The 15,507-nt window shown below is 35.9% G+C and overlaps 1 protein-coding gene across 2 annotated transcripts; it reads right to left on the reverse strand.

Moving 5' to 3' along the window:
• Nucleotides 1-546: 546 nt before the first annotated feature.
• Nucleotides 547-14,894, reverse strand: LOC124367813 (Golgi reassembly-stacking protein 2). 2 transcript variants are annotated; one of them, XM_046824941.1, is made up of 7 exons: nucleotides 14,715-14,894; nucleotides 10,514-10,594; nucleotides 8,356-8,559; nucleotides 5,851-6,068; nucleotides 3,773-3,874; nucleotides 2,163-2,548; nucleotides 547-997 (listed from the first exon to the last, which is right to left on the reverse strand). In XM_046824941.1, exons 1-7 carry the CDS (start codon nucleotides 14,775-14,777, stop codon nucleotides 831-833), a joined length of 1,221 nt encoding a protein of 406 aa, XP_046680897.1. In that variant the 5' UTR covers nucleotides 14,778-14,894; the 3' UTR covers nucleotides 547-830. The 2 variants fall into 2 exon arrangements, with proteins under 2 accessions (XP_046680897.1, XP_046680896.1); XM_046824940.1 differs by having other exon boundaries at nucleotides 2,163-2,544; nucleotides 3,766-3,874.
• Nucleotides 14,895-15,507: the final 613 nt, after the last annotated feature.

Raw genomic sequence — 15,507 nt, forward strand, 5'->3', positions numbered from 1 at the left:
TGTAGTTAAAAAACTCTTCTTCATGCTCACGTAAATTAGCATAGAAACTAACGAAGTACCCTTTGAAAGGCCTCTCTGCTCTCAAGGGGTGTATCCAGTGTTTTTTTTACCTTTTACATATTTACGGTACACATACACGGCCACTGCTATTTCCTCGACATCCATTTTCAGACTGACTGTTGTCTGTTTAGTACATTACAAAACTGTCTTGGTCTTGGTCGAGGTTGTGGCCGTGCTGTTCCAGACCAGTACTGGTCTTGGTCTTGGTCTTGGCCGTGCTAGTGTGCGTTTACCCTAATTTACACAGCCATTTCTCTTGTTTTTTTGTTTGTATTCAGTTAAAGATTTTGTAATCAATGTTAAAAAATCAAGTCCGTAAATTACCTATAAAATAAGTGAGTAAACATTAAAAAAAGGGTATGATGATTCTTATAATAATTTTAAATTGTTTTAACTTCTAATATGAAAATAAATTTTACATAATTTTAAGAATGAAACGCTTCTAAGGTAGAAAAGTAGGTATTAATATATACAAATCAGGCCAAATACTTTTATAAGTTTTTTTATTTTTTAACCATACTTAATTTAAAACTTTAAATATACCATCCAGACTTTTTGCAAAATATACATAGTACTGTCTACATAAAAAAATAAAACATAACAAAAACAAACAGGCTAAATAAAATATGGTGGAGTTTATTTTGTACAAAAAAAGCACCGCTGTCTCTTCTGTGTCGGTAGCTTACGGAAACAGAATTGCGTGAGTTGATCATTCACTAGTGAAGAAGTACCACTGTTATTGTTCAGTATAAAACCTAATGTTGACGATACTACTGTGATGCTGTAAGGGAGGGTGGCTTGTGGTTGACCGGCTCGGTTGACTGGATGGCCTCCAGGGTGGCGTAGGGGAGGGTTGCGCTCACCGTGATGGGTGGCATCCCTGGCAGCGAGATCGGGGTTGTCACAGGCATCCCCGGTATGCTTGGCTGGGTGATAGCTGCAACCGATGGCAATTTGGTAAAGAGAACATTTAAAAACCCTCTTGAGTACCACAGTAAATGCTAGTCCTTTTTATTACAGTAAGACTGCCATGATGGTAGACAGAATAGATATATTGAAAAATACAAAGCTGGATTAAATAAAATCACTACTGACCACTAATGTACCTACCTCTACAAACGCAATTAGGCCTATATGTTTGCGAAGTTTCAGTTAAAAACAAAAACAATGTTTATTTAAAGTTTGTTATTGAAGATGGATGGTTTGAAATGATAATAAAAAGAATTTGGGACATTTGCCATCGTTACATGTTACAAAATGTGAATCTACATTTCAAGGATTGAAATCTATCCTGAAAAACTTGCAATTATTAATGAAAATAAACCAAATCTTATGTGCACATCACTTGAAATTGAACATTGTTTTACACAATGTTTGAAAAAAATCACAAGTATACCTAAATATAAAATTACCTCAAATTAATTACAAATTTTCAATTAAAAATACAATGCAATCAATAGTAGCATTATTTATAATAAACACACTCGGAAGGGCAGACCAATAATACTAATCTCAGGGATATGACACATGTTTGTTTGCTTTATTCTGAAGAAGCAGAAGAAACACATACATATGTGAGCTGCCAGGCAATATGTCTCTCCCTTCACATCCTCGGAATGTAGTTTGCTCAAAATATGTTCCCCGAAAAAACATGTTGTTGCATTCTAGTAGATTATTTGTCAACTATAAAAAAAACACTGAGCAGTTGTGTTATTTTGGATATATTCTTATTATATTTATCTACAGTATGGCATAACAGAAACATTATTTGGCCCCTTTCTTTAAAATGTAACTCTGGAATATATATTTTAAAACAAATTAATTTGATTACCAGCATTTAAGACAGGATGGCCACTATTAAAATATTGTTATTTTTCAGAACGTTATTTAATAGTTATTCCATTTAATAAAATTACCAGTCCCTTGATTTTATCACAAAATACTATTACCCAACCACATTTTACGAAATTAGTCTGATAAATCTTTAATATACTTTTCTGTATCTGCCTTAATCCTACAAACATGTTGGCCAACTCTCAAAGCTATCCGAGATCAGTCCTTTAAATTCTGTGTTCTTTACAATGCTAATTTGTTGTACAGACCTGAAGTAGCCATGTGTGCGATGGAAGGCACAACTCCACTAGCAGTGGCAACAGTCTCCACACCACTCCTGGGAGGGAACATGTTATTGGCGGGGGAGGTGGGCAGGTTGAAAGCGGCCCCTAGGGTTGAGGATGGGACAGTGGGCAGGCCACCCAGGGTTGCAGGGTGTGGAGGGAACATAGAGGGGGGTACCACTGGTGGAGGGGAGGTGAATGTAGTAGGGGGCACAGAGGGTGGAAGGGGGGAGGGGTATGGCACAGTGGACACCAGAGGGGAAGTGATCGGTGTCGGAGGAGCAACCGAGGAGACGATCTGCGCTTGGCTCACTCCACCCATGTTGAGATTACTCATGTTTTCTGTGATCTTCTTGACTGCTTCATTCTGAAATATATAACAGACTTATACATTTACCTGCTGCCAGTAATTTTTAAACTATAACAAAATGTAAAAATTAATTTTGGTGAAAATTTGAGCTATATACAAATTGAAAGTTTAACAGTTATTGTAGAAAATTTTGGTCAGATCCAGATTCAAATCTAGATATTTCAGACACCAAAGGGATCTTGAGTGCTTAAAAATTTATAGTATAATAAAACAGAAATTATATCTTATGATTAGTTTTTAGTGTACAGTATAAATGAGAGAATACTCAAATTATCCTGCAAAAATACAGTGCACAAATATATTTAGCAGGTAAACCACTTGAATAACAAAACAATTTTGTTATTGTACAGAATCTCCAAATATTATCAGATCTACTTATTAGCTTTTGAATGTTTGAACATACGCAAGTGAAACACTGCATGTCAATACCTGAGATAAAATGTTACATCAGTGAGTTTTGACAACATCTTGAAGAGGAGTTGATGGGAAATTTTAAATGGCCATAGGTTTCAGATACATATAGTTTAAACATCTACTGTATCAAGGTAAGTATAATTGTATAAGTATAATGACATTTATAAAACTTTAGAAAATTTGATGATTGCCTAAAGGTTTTAAATTGGGATTTAAACCGTCCATAATGCAAATTAAGAGTTGAGCTCCATTTCACATTCTGCTCACAGCAGCGTCTAAGATCTGACACTGTCACAGACTTGACTCCTGAGATCTGGAGTCAATGTCTGTTTACAGGGATCCAGCAAGACTGAAATAGTAGAGTACCTTGGCAATGAAGCTTCAGTAAATCTGAATCTGTTCAATTGCAATGTGAAATTATCAATATTATCAGCAAATGTTACTAATTTTGAAAATAAACGGCAAGTTCATGAACATCAGAAACAAAGACGGGCCCAGAGTAGAGCCCTGTGGCACCCCGGCACTACAGTTACAAAGAATTATCTGTAAGGTCAGAGAATGTATATTCAAGTATGGTCTTGAAGGGTATACTTTCACCATACCTAGGGTGGTGGTTAAAAATAATCCTATTTAATTAAAACCCATTTCCAAAATTATCTGTTATGTAGATATTGACAATCTCAAAGCGGAATGACAGCAAATATATTACTGACAGTGCATTAAATTTTCTTTTTAAATTAACCAATACACTCATCAATTCTCTTTGACTAAACTTGTGTTAATCTTGATATTTTAAAAACGTACCTGAGGAGGAGGAGGAGGGCTGATTAATGTGGAAGCTTGAACTCCAACTTCAGGCAGACCTCGAATGGGTATCCTGTGTAGGTAGCCATATCCTATACCACATCCTAAGCTGTAACACAGGTATTTGAAACTTTATTACTTTCCAGAAGTCCTGAAACAGCATACCATCAGAAATCCAGTAATGTTTGATATTTAATTAGTTCTAAAAATCAACAGAGGTATATCTGCATTTGAATTATAATTTTGTAACTTTTATTTTGTTTGTTAAATAATATACAATTTTAATACTATGTAATTATGGGGATGGATGTCAATTTATAATTCATTGTGATTTGCCCAGGATTAATTATATTGGCTAATGTAATGTTTTATATCGCACTGTCAACCCAATTCAATTTCATGTGGTCTTATGGTGACATGTTCCAAATGTTAACCTTCATTGTTGGGCCTTATTAGCCATGGTGGTGGATGGCTTTATCATGAAATTAATGAGAACAAATATATATGTATTGAATTTAATCACTCTGTACAAAATACCATCACTAAAGAATTAAAGAAACATGACATAAATATGGCCTATAAAATAACTAATAAATTAAAAACTAATAATCAGGTTTGTGACATATTGGAAAAGACTAACCCTTATACAATGCAATGACTGATCCTTACATAGGACAAACCGGTCGTTCATTAAAACACATTTACAAGGAACACCGTCCCAATGTAAAATGAAATAAACAAAGGACTACTTTCATCTACTGGATGAAAATCACAACATGAATGAGAAAGAAAATGGCCCAGAAGTAATACATCGTTATAATTAGGGCAGTGTATTATCAACATTGGAACAGTACGAAATTTATGCAGCTTTTAAGAGTGACGACGACGGTATTAACCCATTAAATGAAAAATTACAATATAAGTCTAACATCATATTCAACACTGTTATCCACAATGGAAAGAACAGTGCCCCTGTCAGAACAGATGATCGGAACGGTTACACCACACGCGCGACAGAACTAACAAGTGAGGTTACTTGATTCCAGCCATCCATCTGTTGTTACCATACTGCAGCCTGCATGTATCATCGAGCACGATCATGTTTTATGTTTATGTGCAAGTAATATTTATTTCTTTACGTGTGTGTTTTGTTGTATCATTTTAATTTTATGACAAAGCCATCCACCACCACGGGCCTTTAGGTGCGAAGGGGTAAAAGTTAACCTTCGAAACATGTCAATATAAGACCATATAAAATTGGATTAGATTGACACTAGGACATAAAGCTTATTACTTTAGTCATAAATATCAATGTTTCATCTTCATATAGAGAACATCCTTGAATCTTTGATCACAAGCACACATGGTGTTTTCATTAAATAATAATAAACTTTCAAACTAAAATCCTATTGAGGTTTCAATAGGTTTTCAACAAACGGCCTTTTGAATTCAGGTAACGTCTAAGTGTAATGGTTATGACTGTGTGTGAACTCTAGTAGAATAAAATGTAACAACTATAACTATGTGTGTATTCTAAAAGAGTCAAAAAGTAACATCTATAACTGTGTACAGTTCAAATGTCACAGTTACAGCCATCTAAGTGAACTCAAAGAGTCCAAATGTAACATATATAACTGTGTGTGTACTCCAGTAGAGTCCAAATGTCACAGCTTTATCCACGTGAATGAACTCTCCTTCCCATGGATTCCCAGGATAAGATTACATTCAAATCAATTATATATTGATGAGAATAAAACAAGACAAAAGATTGTTCAGTGCCGAGCAGGTTACCACGTGTCAAAGACTGCCACTCACGTAGTACAGTGATGCCATCTAAAAAGTACATTGTTGGAGCAAGTAACTTCCTCTTATCATTCATGATTAATCAGTGCGGGATCTACTGTCTCGTAGGATGGAGTCTTTTGAGAATTTAGGCCTAACAACACGGCTGCTTAGAACAATTACCAGAATACTCCATGGCAGCCATTTAACTCCAAGATGTCTTCCTTTTTTTGCTATATATGTCTTAAAAATATGGTCAAACAGTATCAGTTTTTAAAATATATGTTCAAACAAAGGCCTTACCTGCCCTCTCCACCCCAGGTAGAGTTAGGCGTGATGGCGACCTCACGACAGGTGTCTAGCTCTGTGTTGTACACGTACAGCTTGAGCGCTCGACCCTCGTGGGCCTCTATCAGCGTGAACAGATCCTCGCTCTCGTGCAGCACCGAGTCAGCCCCGATGATGTAGTCTGAGAACGCGTGAAGACCCGCTGTCTCCGCCGGAGAGTTGGGGTGGACTTCCTGTAAGACAAAATTGAATACATTATTACTACACTTAAAACATGGCCACCTACTAAATATGAAGAATTATTGAGTGCAATGAAAAACGAGTTCAAAAGATGGTGTGCCTGTTATACAGCCTCCCGGGCAGAAAAATCATGAAATCTTTGTTCTTTGGGCACTAACTCAAAATGAAGTGAAAACAACTACACTGACACTTACACCAAAAACTGCATATGACTTTGACGACACCTCCTTCAAACTGATAAAAGCATGCATTGACCGTATAGTAGGCTATGCCCAATACCAGCTATGATCAACAAATCATTTACACAAAGTGTTTTTCCATCAAAATTTAAATTAGTTAAAGTTTATCCCAAGTTCTAAAAGAGAGACCTAAGACAGTAACTATCAGCCAATCTCTTTGCTCCCTGTAATATCCAAAATTACTGAGAAAATTGTTCCGATACAACTTTTAACATATATTAGTAAAACAACCTGCTACCCGAATATCAACATGGGTTTGTTGGAGGTAAATTTACAACAGCACTCCTGGCAGGCGTCATAAAATATCTAATGACAGCTTTAGATAAGGAAGATACAACAACTATAGAGGTGGACTTCTTCTTTGACAACCTAAGAACGTTCAAAAGCAAAGTCAAGATATCTCTTTAAACTTATCAAACAGAAACATACATGCACGCACACACATGCATGCACAACACTCACACGCGATGAACTCACCAAAATCAAACTAAATGACTGAAAAGGTAGTGCATGAAAAATGACCAACTATGTATCTGTACATTGCGGTCACAAAGTGAAGAGAATAAAGAACAATTGTTAACTGAAGTTCAAACATGACGTGAGTAAATGTAGAATCCAATAAATCATAATAGGTATAATTATATGCATCTATATCGTTATAAAAATCAGCTGCCATCTTGAAAAAGTTTGTTCAAGTTGTGGTGGCTTACAAAGCTTGTCTAAGATATATGTAAATATCATCAGACCATGATGGGTTCGAATCCCCCCTTACGCTTTTATACCAGCATCCGACATATGGGAGTAAGTGATTGAGCTTGGATTGCTGTTGAGTACAATTTTAGTTCATAATCTTATCCAAGGTTCCATCTGTCTCTATGAAAAAAAACTGTGTCCTGAATTTCATCTGAATCCATCTACTATTTCAAAGGTTGTTTTGAAGAAGTGTTGAATTTTGTATAATAATATTAACCCTATGAACTCGAAGGCAATATTTATAATTTGTCCTTGGAGGTCGTAGGGCCAGCTCTAATGGCCACCGCCATTTTGTTGGAAGCGTGTGGATTAAGTGTTTTTTAATTAAATATTTACAAAAATTAATAATTATAACTTGATATTTTTCAATCAATAATATGAATCATTGTAACTTTACAATGCCTATAATTTGTTAGTGAGTAAAATACTTGTATATTACCCATATTTATATGTTTAGAAATATTATTTGTCAGTATAACTCAAATATATTTCCTTAAAATGGCTGTGGTGAACATGTAGTGTAGCGTCCTTGGACTGGCGGGGGTCACGACACCAAGATGAGCGAGGCATGGGAACTGCGTGGCACGACACATGTCCGATATTACTATTACTATTTTCCTAAATTAGAGCCTCTACATTATTTATATATAACTAAAACACAACACATAAAACATAGCTGAAATAAACATAATGTAAATGTAAGGTTACTTCAGAATCACTGATCACGAGTTATTTGTTTTGTTTAATTACAATGATCGCATTGGAAAAGGCGGGAAAAACATATAACACACAGGTTTATTGATACGTGCTGCTACCTACTAAATAGAAAGGCGTACTAACTGTACATTGCTACATTGACAAGTGCTGCTATGTAGTAGGTGAAGTTGAAAGTAACGTGTGGCGACAGCCAGCTGGAACGCAGCTGGCGGCTGGTGCATATATACGGATGCCGCTCGGCAAGGGTTAATATATTCACTAAATTTAAAGTTTTGGTATAAGACATTTTTTTCAGTTGATTGATGTCATTCATTGAGTAAAATTAGTTAACTTACAGAGATTGGTTGAAATTTGTTTTTGACATTGGAAGGATTGTGAAGGAAACAGGAGTTTTCCGAACGTTTATCATTATTCAGTGATACAATACATTCAGGGATTATTAAATCTATTAATATTTTTAAAGGCTATAGCAAAATTTGCGATTTCTACACTGTAGGAAAGGTGGCTTCTTCTACACTGACAAAACTGTAAACCATTACTTATAAATTTAGACTACTGAGCTATCACGTACCAGGACATGCCAGACATTCTCGTTGGCACCCTCGAAGGAGCAGAAGCGGATGCTGACTCCCAGCAGTCCTTGGCCGCCCCACGTGGTGCTCGGGGTGATGTTTACCTCCCGCACAGACTGTGACTTACTGCTATACACAGTCACCTTCAGCTCCCGATCCACACTTGCTTTCAACAACTCCTTGAGCGTGTCGTTGTCCTGGTCCTACATGGGAACATGAGGAATTGAACTCATAGCACCTTAGTTATCAAGTGCAAAACTGTAGTTAATACGGATCATATATCACAAGTACAAACATTCACATTGAACATAAGTTAAAAATTGTATTTAAGAAATTTCAGCTTGTAAAAAAATTCCTCAATTAATAAATATTAAACATAAATTAACCTGCATAAAGACTCTTGATTTAGTAAACAATTGTAAGTTATATAGCGAATAATTCTTCCAGAAACTTTTAATAAAATATTCGTTCACGTATAACAAAATTTGACAGTAATAAATTAAAGTTCATAACTACCTTTATTATGGAGAATCAATGATTAAGGAAACCAATGAAATCATACTGAACATGTAATTCTCAACCTAGTGAGATATAATTGGCATACATTTGCATTATGAAGTAACTGTTTGTTTTCCAATTCCCTGTATGCGTTTAAGTTTGTTGCTTAAAGTAAATTCTTAATTTGAAGTTTCATGAACATGACAAGATGATAAATTCATTGCAAATCTTCATCCATATAAACATTACAAGGATCTAATTTGAGGTGATGCTACTTTTATTGATTTATAGCGTTGCTTCTAGCTACTCTCACCAAGGCCCACATATCTAGAGTTTTTAGCAAGACACATCCCTGGATGGAGCCAGGAATATATATGGACTTGTGCAGTGTTTTTGTCACAACTGGTGATTCAAGTACGGATAACTTTAAACTGCTAAACTCGCTTGAAACGCCTGGAGAAGGAAAAAAGTGCTAAAAGTTTCTACCCTCAGCAATCATAAGGCTTGGTTGCTTTTGAGAAAACTTTCAATTTATAAGTAAACTATATACATTGATTTTTAAAATTGCATGCAAAGCTTGCCATGGGCAACAACTTATCCTGACCTTTAACACTATGCACTCGAAGGCAGTATTTATAATTTGTTTTTGGAGATCATATGGCCAGCTCTACTAGCCGCCGCCATTTTGTCGGAAGCGCAGATTAATTGTTAATTGTTGCGGTTATCTCTGCTTGTATGTCCAGCTGTACTGGCCAAGATATAATACGCCCATATCTCGTAAGGCCAGCACCACTGGCCACTAAACATATAAGTTATTTTCTAATATCCTCTTTTATAAAGAATAATGAGTGCTAAAACCCATCAAGCAGCTTTATTTTAAAGTAGTTTTAGGTGAAGCAGTAAATTTTAAAATAACCTATAATTCTTTTCTTAACATTGACTGTGCAAATTAGACTAATGACACGTAGTGGGCCTATACACATAAGTAATAGAAACCTAGAAAATTGTGCTAGAAGACATGTGTTATCTATTCTTGACTACACATAGGTGTGTATTTTTAAAAGTTTTATTCCATAAAAAAATTTAATAACTGAGAAAAATTTTACATAATTCATGTCTGAGTATAACATAACTGTTAATGCCTTCTTTATAACATTTTATTTCAATTTCATTGTTAACAATGTACGTATAAGAGTTCAATTTTCAAAATGTATGACCTCTATGTATCAGAAAGATTCATTAAAAATAAATTTTAAATTATTCTTAATTTCTTCCTTAAATTATTATAGAAAATCACATGGAGAATATTAAAAAATAATTCCAATATGGGGAGGCATAAGTGGTGGGATTTTCAATTGCAGCACACATTTTTTTTATTAATTCACAGTGAGAAAAGTAAAAGAGATACAGACCGCGGGACTACAGCTTGATCACTAAAGTGGTGGCTGTACACCCACTGCTACACCATTAAAAAACATTAGTTACTTTGTAGATAGCCCTCGTATATCACTTATCTTTTAATTTTATGAGAGTAATAAAAGGTGTTTTTACATGTACAAGGCCTTTAAAAAACAACAATTAAGTAACTTATCTTTTACATTCTTCTATATAGCTTGATCCTAATTTCTATACTGAACCTATATCTTACAACCTACTTACCAATCTCGTAGTGCCGATGGCAACAATAAAATCAAAAAACGCTTCCAACCCAGCAGCTTGCCCTGGAGATCCATCTTGTACCTAAACATCACAAATTGATTGATACCAAGAAAACAGAAACCTAATATTACATGTTTGATTTTATTTAGATTAATTTAACATTAATAAATTTAATTTTTGTCTGTTCTAATTCATCATTTTCAGGCGGTACTTGTGGCATAGATTTAGCTTCTTCTTCTATGGGGCGGTGTATTGCTGCAAGTATGTGTGTGTTTTTCAGGACAAGTAATATTTTTATGGTACCTTATATTTAAAAAATGTAAAATAACATTTGAAAATCTATAAATTTATTGGTAATTTATAAAACATTACATTATTCTTGGAAAAAAATGTATGGCAATAAAAATAATGTTATCTTATGGCTGAGAATTTAAACTTTTCTAGAACTGATACACAACACTTTCTGACAATTCTATTCTTACCGGAATCAAAATTAAAATACTAATGAATATGGTGGTCGGCACCAACTTGGCATTAACAGTTGCTTTATTCTATGCTTTATTGAAATTAAACAGCAACATCTCTGAGTTACAAGTTTGTTTACACAGTTGATTTATTAGGAACACACAGGTAACACATTTATTGGGGTTAATGCATTGATGTTAAAATATGTTCCAAAGACAAACGTGATAATTGAACTAGTTTCTAGTTGATGGCAAGTGTTAGTGTTAAGAATAAAGGTAGATTTGTCTGAAGAGATTTTTGTTGTGTATATCTTTGAGCTACACATTCTGTAATCACAAGCCTGGATGTTGGCCATGCGATTGAAGCTTGCCCTCCTTTATACATGCAACACCTACAACATCATAAACACTCCAAAAAAAAAAAAAAAAAAAAAAAAATTGTTTGATGCAACTAATTAAAGAATTTGAATCTTGTGTTCTGGCTATACTATCACTTGGCCCCAAACACACACAAGCCAGGTAGTACACTGGACCAATCCCTAACAACTGGAACTATCAATCAATCCATCTGATGAAATGCATCTTCCAAACCCAGCCTTCCACAGCATGCTAGTGTTCTCTTCACACAAAAATGCATTTTCCAAGCAAGTTTGTATTCCAGAGGTAACAAGAACTGCCTATTTAACCTTTATTGGTTCTCATGCAAGATGACATAGCTTTCTGGGGAGGAACAACTTCCAAATTTAGAAAGATTTGTAATTTTTTAGAAGGAGCAGTTAGATGTCTAGCAGGTATTTGATACTGCCAAGCATAATTTATTTACCTTACAGCAATAACTGTGGTGGCACTTACAACATATAAAAAATTACCCTTCACCCAGTCTCTACTTTATATCTAAGACATTTACCACCATAATACAAAACAAGTGCCTCAAACTTTGTCCTATCACCCCATCACATTAGTCTGCACTTAAAAAAGAACAACATATGCAGGAGTGAAACTGTTTGACCTACTACCAGAAGAATTCAGGAACCTGCACAACTGATGGATGAATTTATGAAAGAAGGAACATTCAAAGAAGACACAATTTTTTTATTGACTCTTTTCCTTGGGGCGGCCTACTGCCATGCTCTTAAGCCTCAAGGGCTTTTTGCGCACACCCCGGAAACACCATGAGGCCTACCAGTCTACAACTTCAGCAGTTCAACAAACCGCCGAAAACAACCTATCAGGTCCTCCTGGGAAAATTCACCACCCCTGTCCATGCTACCAAAGATGGCATACCGCTCTCTTGCTATTGCAGGGCAATCAAAGAGCAGGTGCTCAGCAGTCTCCTCCTGCTCATTACACCTTCCACAGAGCGGATCCTCCTGAAGGATGCCAACTCTGTGTAGATGCTTCCTCAGGTGACCATGCCCCGTGATGAGACCAATGACCTTAGAAGACATTGATCTGTTTAATGAGAGAAAGTCCGAAGCCACCTTGGAAGAAGGTGACTGTAATACCATTCTACTCACTCTCAAACCCGGATGCAACCTCCACCTTCTCCCATGCTCCGCGCAAATCCATTTCGAGACAACCCTAGAGGATTCACACCTTGGAACACCGCAGAACGGTTGAGGGCCCGTCATGATTGTTGCTGAGCCCTGGTTGGCCAGGGCATCAGCTCTTTCGTTCCCAAGAATCCCCTCATGACCAGGAACCCAACAAACGGTTACATTGTTGATTCTGGCAAGGGAGGAAACGGGTCTGATAGCAATCCCAAACCAGTTTGGATTTGATTGCACAGGAATCCAGCGCCTTCAGTGCTGCCTGACAGTCCGTGAAAATGTTAATCGTCTTGCCCCTATATCGCAGACGAAGATTCTCACGAGCACATTCCATAATGGCTGCGACCTCCGCTTGAAAGACTGTCGGATACGGACCCATAGGAACCACCAGCTCCCTACATGGTCTCACTCCCAGAATTCCAGCGCCTATGCCGCTTTTTGTTTTGGAGCCGTCTGTGTACCATTCGAGCTCCGCTGGTGGAAGAGGTTTCTTCCCCTCTGACCAATCATCCCTTGAGGGTAAAATAATCCTAAAGGGTTTGTCAAAGGAAAACTTTTGTGGCATCTGATCAGAGATCATGTGCAAAACATCCTCCTGTATCAGAGTGCTAATTCTGCAGTGCCCACCGCTGCAGCCCGACCAGAGTCCCATCTGCTGAAGACAGTAGGCACTCCTCCTGGCCATAGCTCGAATGACAATGTCCAGGGGGGCGAGGTTAAGACAACAGTCCAGAGCCGCGCCTGGTGCACTGGGAAAAGCCCCAGTGATAGCGAGGCAGGCCATCCTTTGGATACCCGCCAAACGTGCTACCACCGTCTTGGCTTCCGTTTTTGGCCAAGCTTTGGCGACAGCTCCGTACATTAGTGCAGGTCTGACCACGGAAACATAAAGCCAGTACAAGAGTCTCGGCTTCAGTCCCCAGGGCCCACCTATCACACGTCTGCACTGCATTAGAGACCACTTACCCCTGGCAATGACCCTTTCTAGATGAGGTCCCCCAGTTCAGAACCCTATCTAGGATCACGCCCAGGTACTTGACCTCAGGCTTCAGCTCAATGGGTGAGCCTTTAAATAGAAAGGGACCAATGCCCTCCATTAATATAACAATGTGATACGCTAACAATCTCAATGATTATGTATATAGAGAAATTGACTATTGGCCTAACTAGAACAATGTCAAAAAAGGTTGATTTATTAAAAGAATTTGTATTTTTTTATCAATGTATTGCAGCTCTCTATACAAATTTTTGCTAATAGCACTGTAATTATTTGTAGCATTACGTAAATGCTGAAATATACTGATATTTATATATAATATAAACTATCCTGCATATGTTAAAAATATATTAACTATTTGCCACTTGTATTCTCATATATTTTTAATACATCTTTAAAATGCTTTTCCCCACAGTACAAGGAAACTCTTCTTGAACCAGTCCTCGGCTCTCACGTTTGACAATTTCAGACCAATCAGTTTAGGCAATTCAGTACTTCCAAAAAAGACCTTATTTATTTTATGTAAAAGACAAGAATACATAAAAAATAATACAATGCTTAACATATTATATTCATTAACATATTTATAACATGTGAACTCTCTTGCCATATGTTTTGGAAGTTTTACACCAACAGAAAAGAGTAAATTAAAATATTGTGATTTAGTTTACATATCTATCTATATATATATAGATAGATAGATAGATTCTAAATGTTTGTTGTCCTGTTGTTCTTTCATACAAAAATAATTAATTACCATATTAGAGTGCTAGAGTTCCATAAGAGGCCGGCACGACAATTAATTGTAAATATCGATAATACTCTGTGTTCTGCGATATCAAATGAAAATATAGAGATTATGAAACTAATCCTAATATCACTATTTTCATATGTTTCAACATAAATTTGGATTAGAATTCATTCTATCATTAAGCGTCTCTGCCACATTGGGTTATAGTCTAGCTTTTGAACTGGAACATATACTAGGCTAATATTAAATTCTCTTAAAAAATAATTTGGTTTTACTGTTACCATGCATATCAAAATAAACATAAAAAGACAGAAGAACAAACAGAAAAAGAATAGCTGTATCTATTACAAACTAGATAAACTAAAATAACATCAAATATATTGATGGGACCTATTTAGTATAGGTTAGAGAGGAGGAACTGTTCTTATAAAAAACATACTTTTAATACATGGTATCCTTCTGTGCCACCACCAGGTATTTCAACACTTTGAGAGCCACCCATCTTATTTAAAAATCTATCCTTGATTAAATAATATCACAGGATTTTTACAAATTGAAACAAAAACACGTCAAAAATGACTACGTTTCACTCTAACTCACAATAAAACTTTGACAAATCATACTGCTGAAACACCAGCAGCTGTGAAACATGCTTTTGGAAAAGTTCTTCTTCTGTTGTTGTGAGATACTATATATTGTATTTATGGCAACATGAATTGATAATTATAACATTTATTTTGCATTTTTTTAACATTAATAAGTTAATACAGGATCCCTACAAGAAACTAAGACCACTTACAAAAACGTTTGAAAACAATAGATATTTTTGACTAGTTTTTATATTTACTATCAATAAAACAATAAGTTTTCAAAAAGTTTTAACGTAAATAAATGGTCTCCAAACTAAACTCTAATAGTACAGTATTTCTGTCTACTTATAAGTTATTATGTCTGATACGGCACGCCTACAGCAACCAGGTCATAACCAGGCTCTAACTCTTCTGAGGTAGTTTTCTATAACATTCAGACACACTTGCTGCTAAGTACCATTAACAACACTATAAATATCCTTTTTGGGGCTTGGATAGTCTTTAGACTATTGATGTATACCAGCGAATTCAAATAGCCGTAGAGAAAGTGACCATAAAGTCTTAAATTTTGTTTAAATGATACGTTTATTGTTACACTGTGCAGAAAATTAATTGTGTCCCTAGAAGTATGGCAAGTCTTAG

The sequence above is a fragment of the Homalodisca vitripennis genome, chromosome 8, assembly GCF_021130785.1.
Source record: "Homalodisca vitripennis isolate AUS2020 chromosome 8, UT_GWSS_2.1, whole genome shotgun sequence".
In the NCBI taxonomy this organism is placed as follows: domain Eukaryota; kingdom Metazoa; phylum Arthropoda; class Insecta; order Hemiptera; family Cicadellidae; genus Homalodisca; species Homalodisca vitripennis.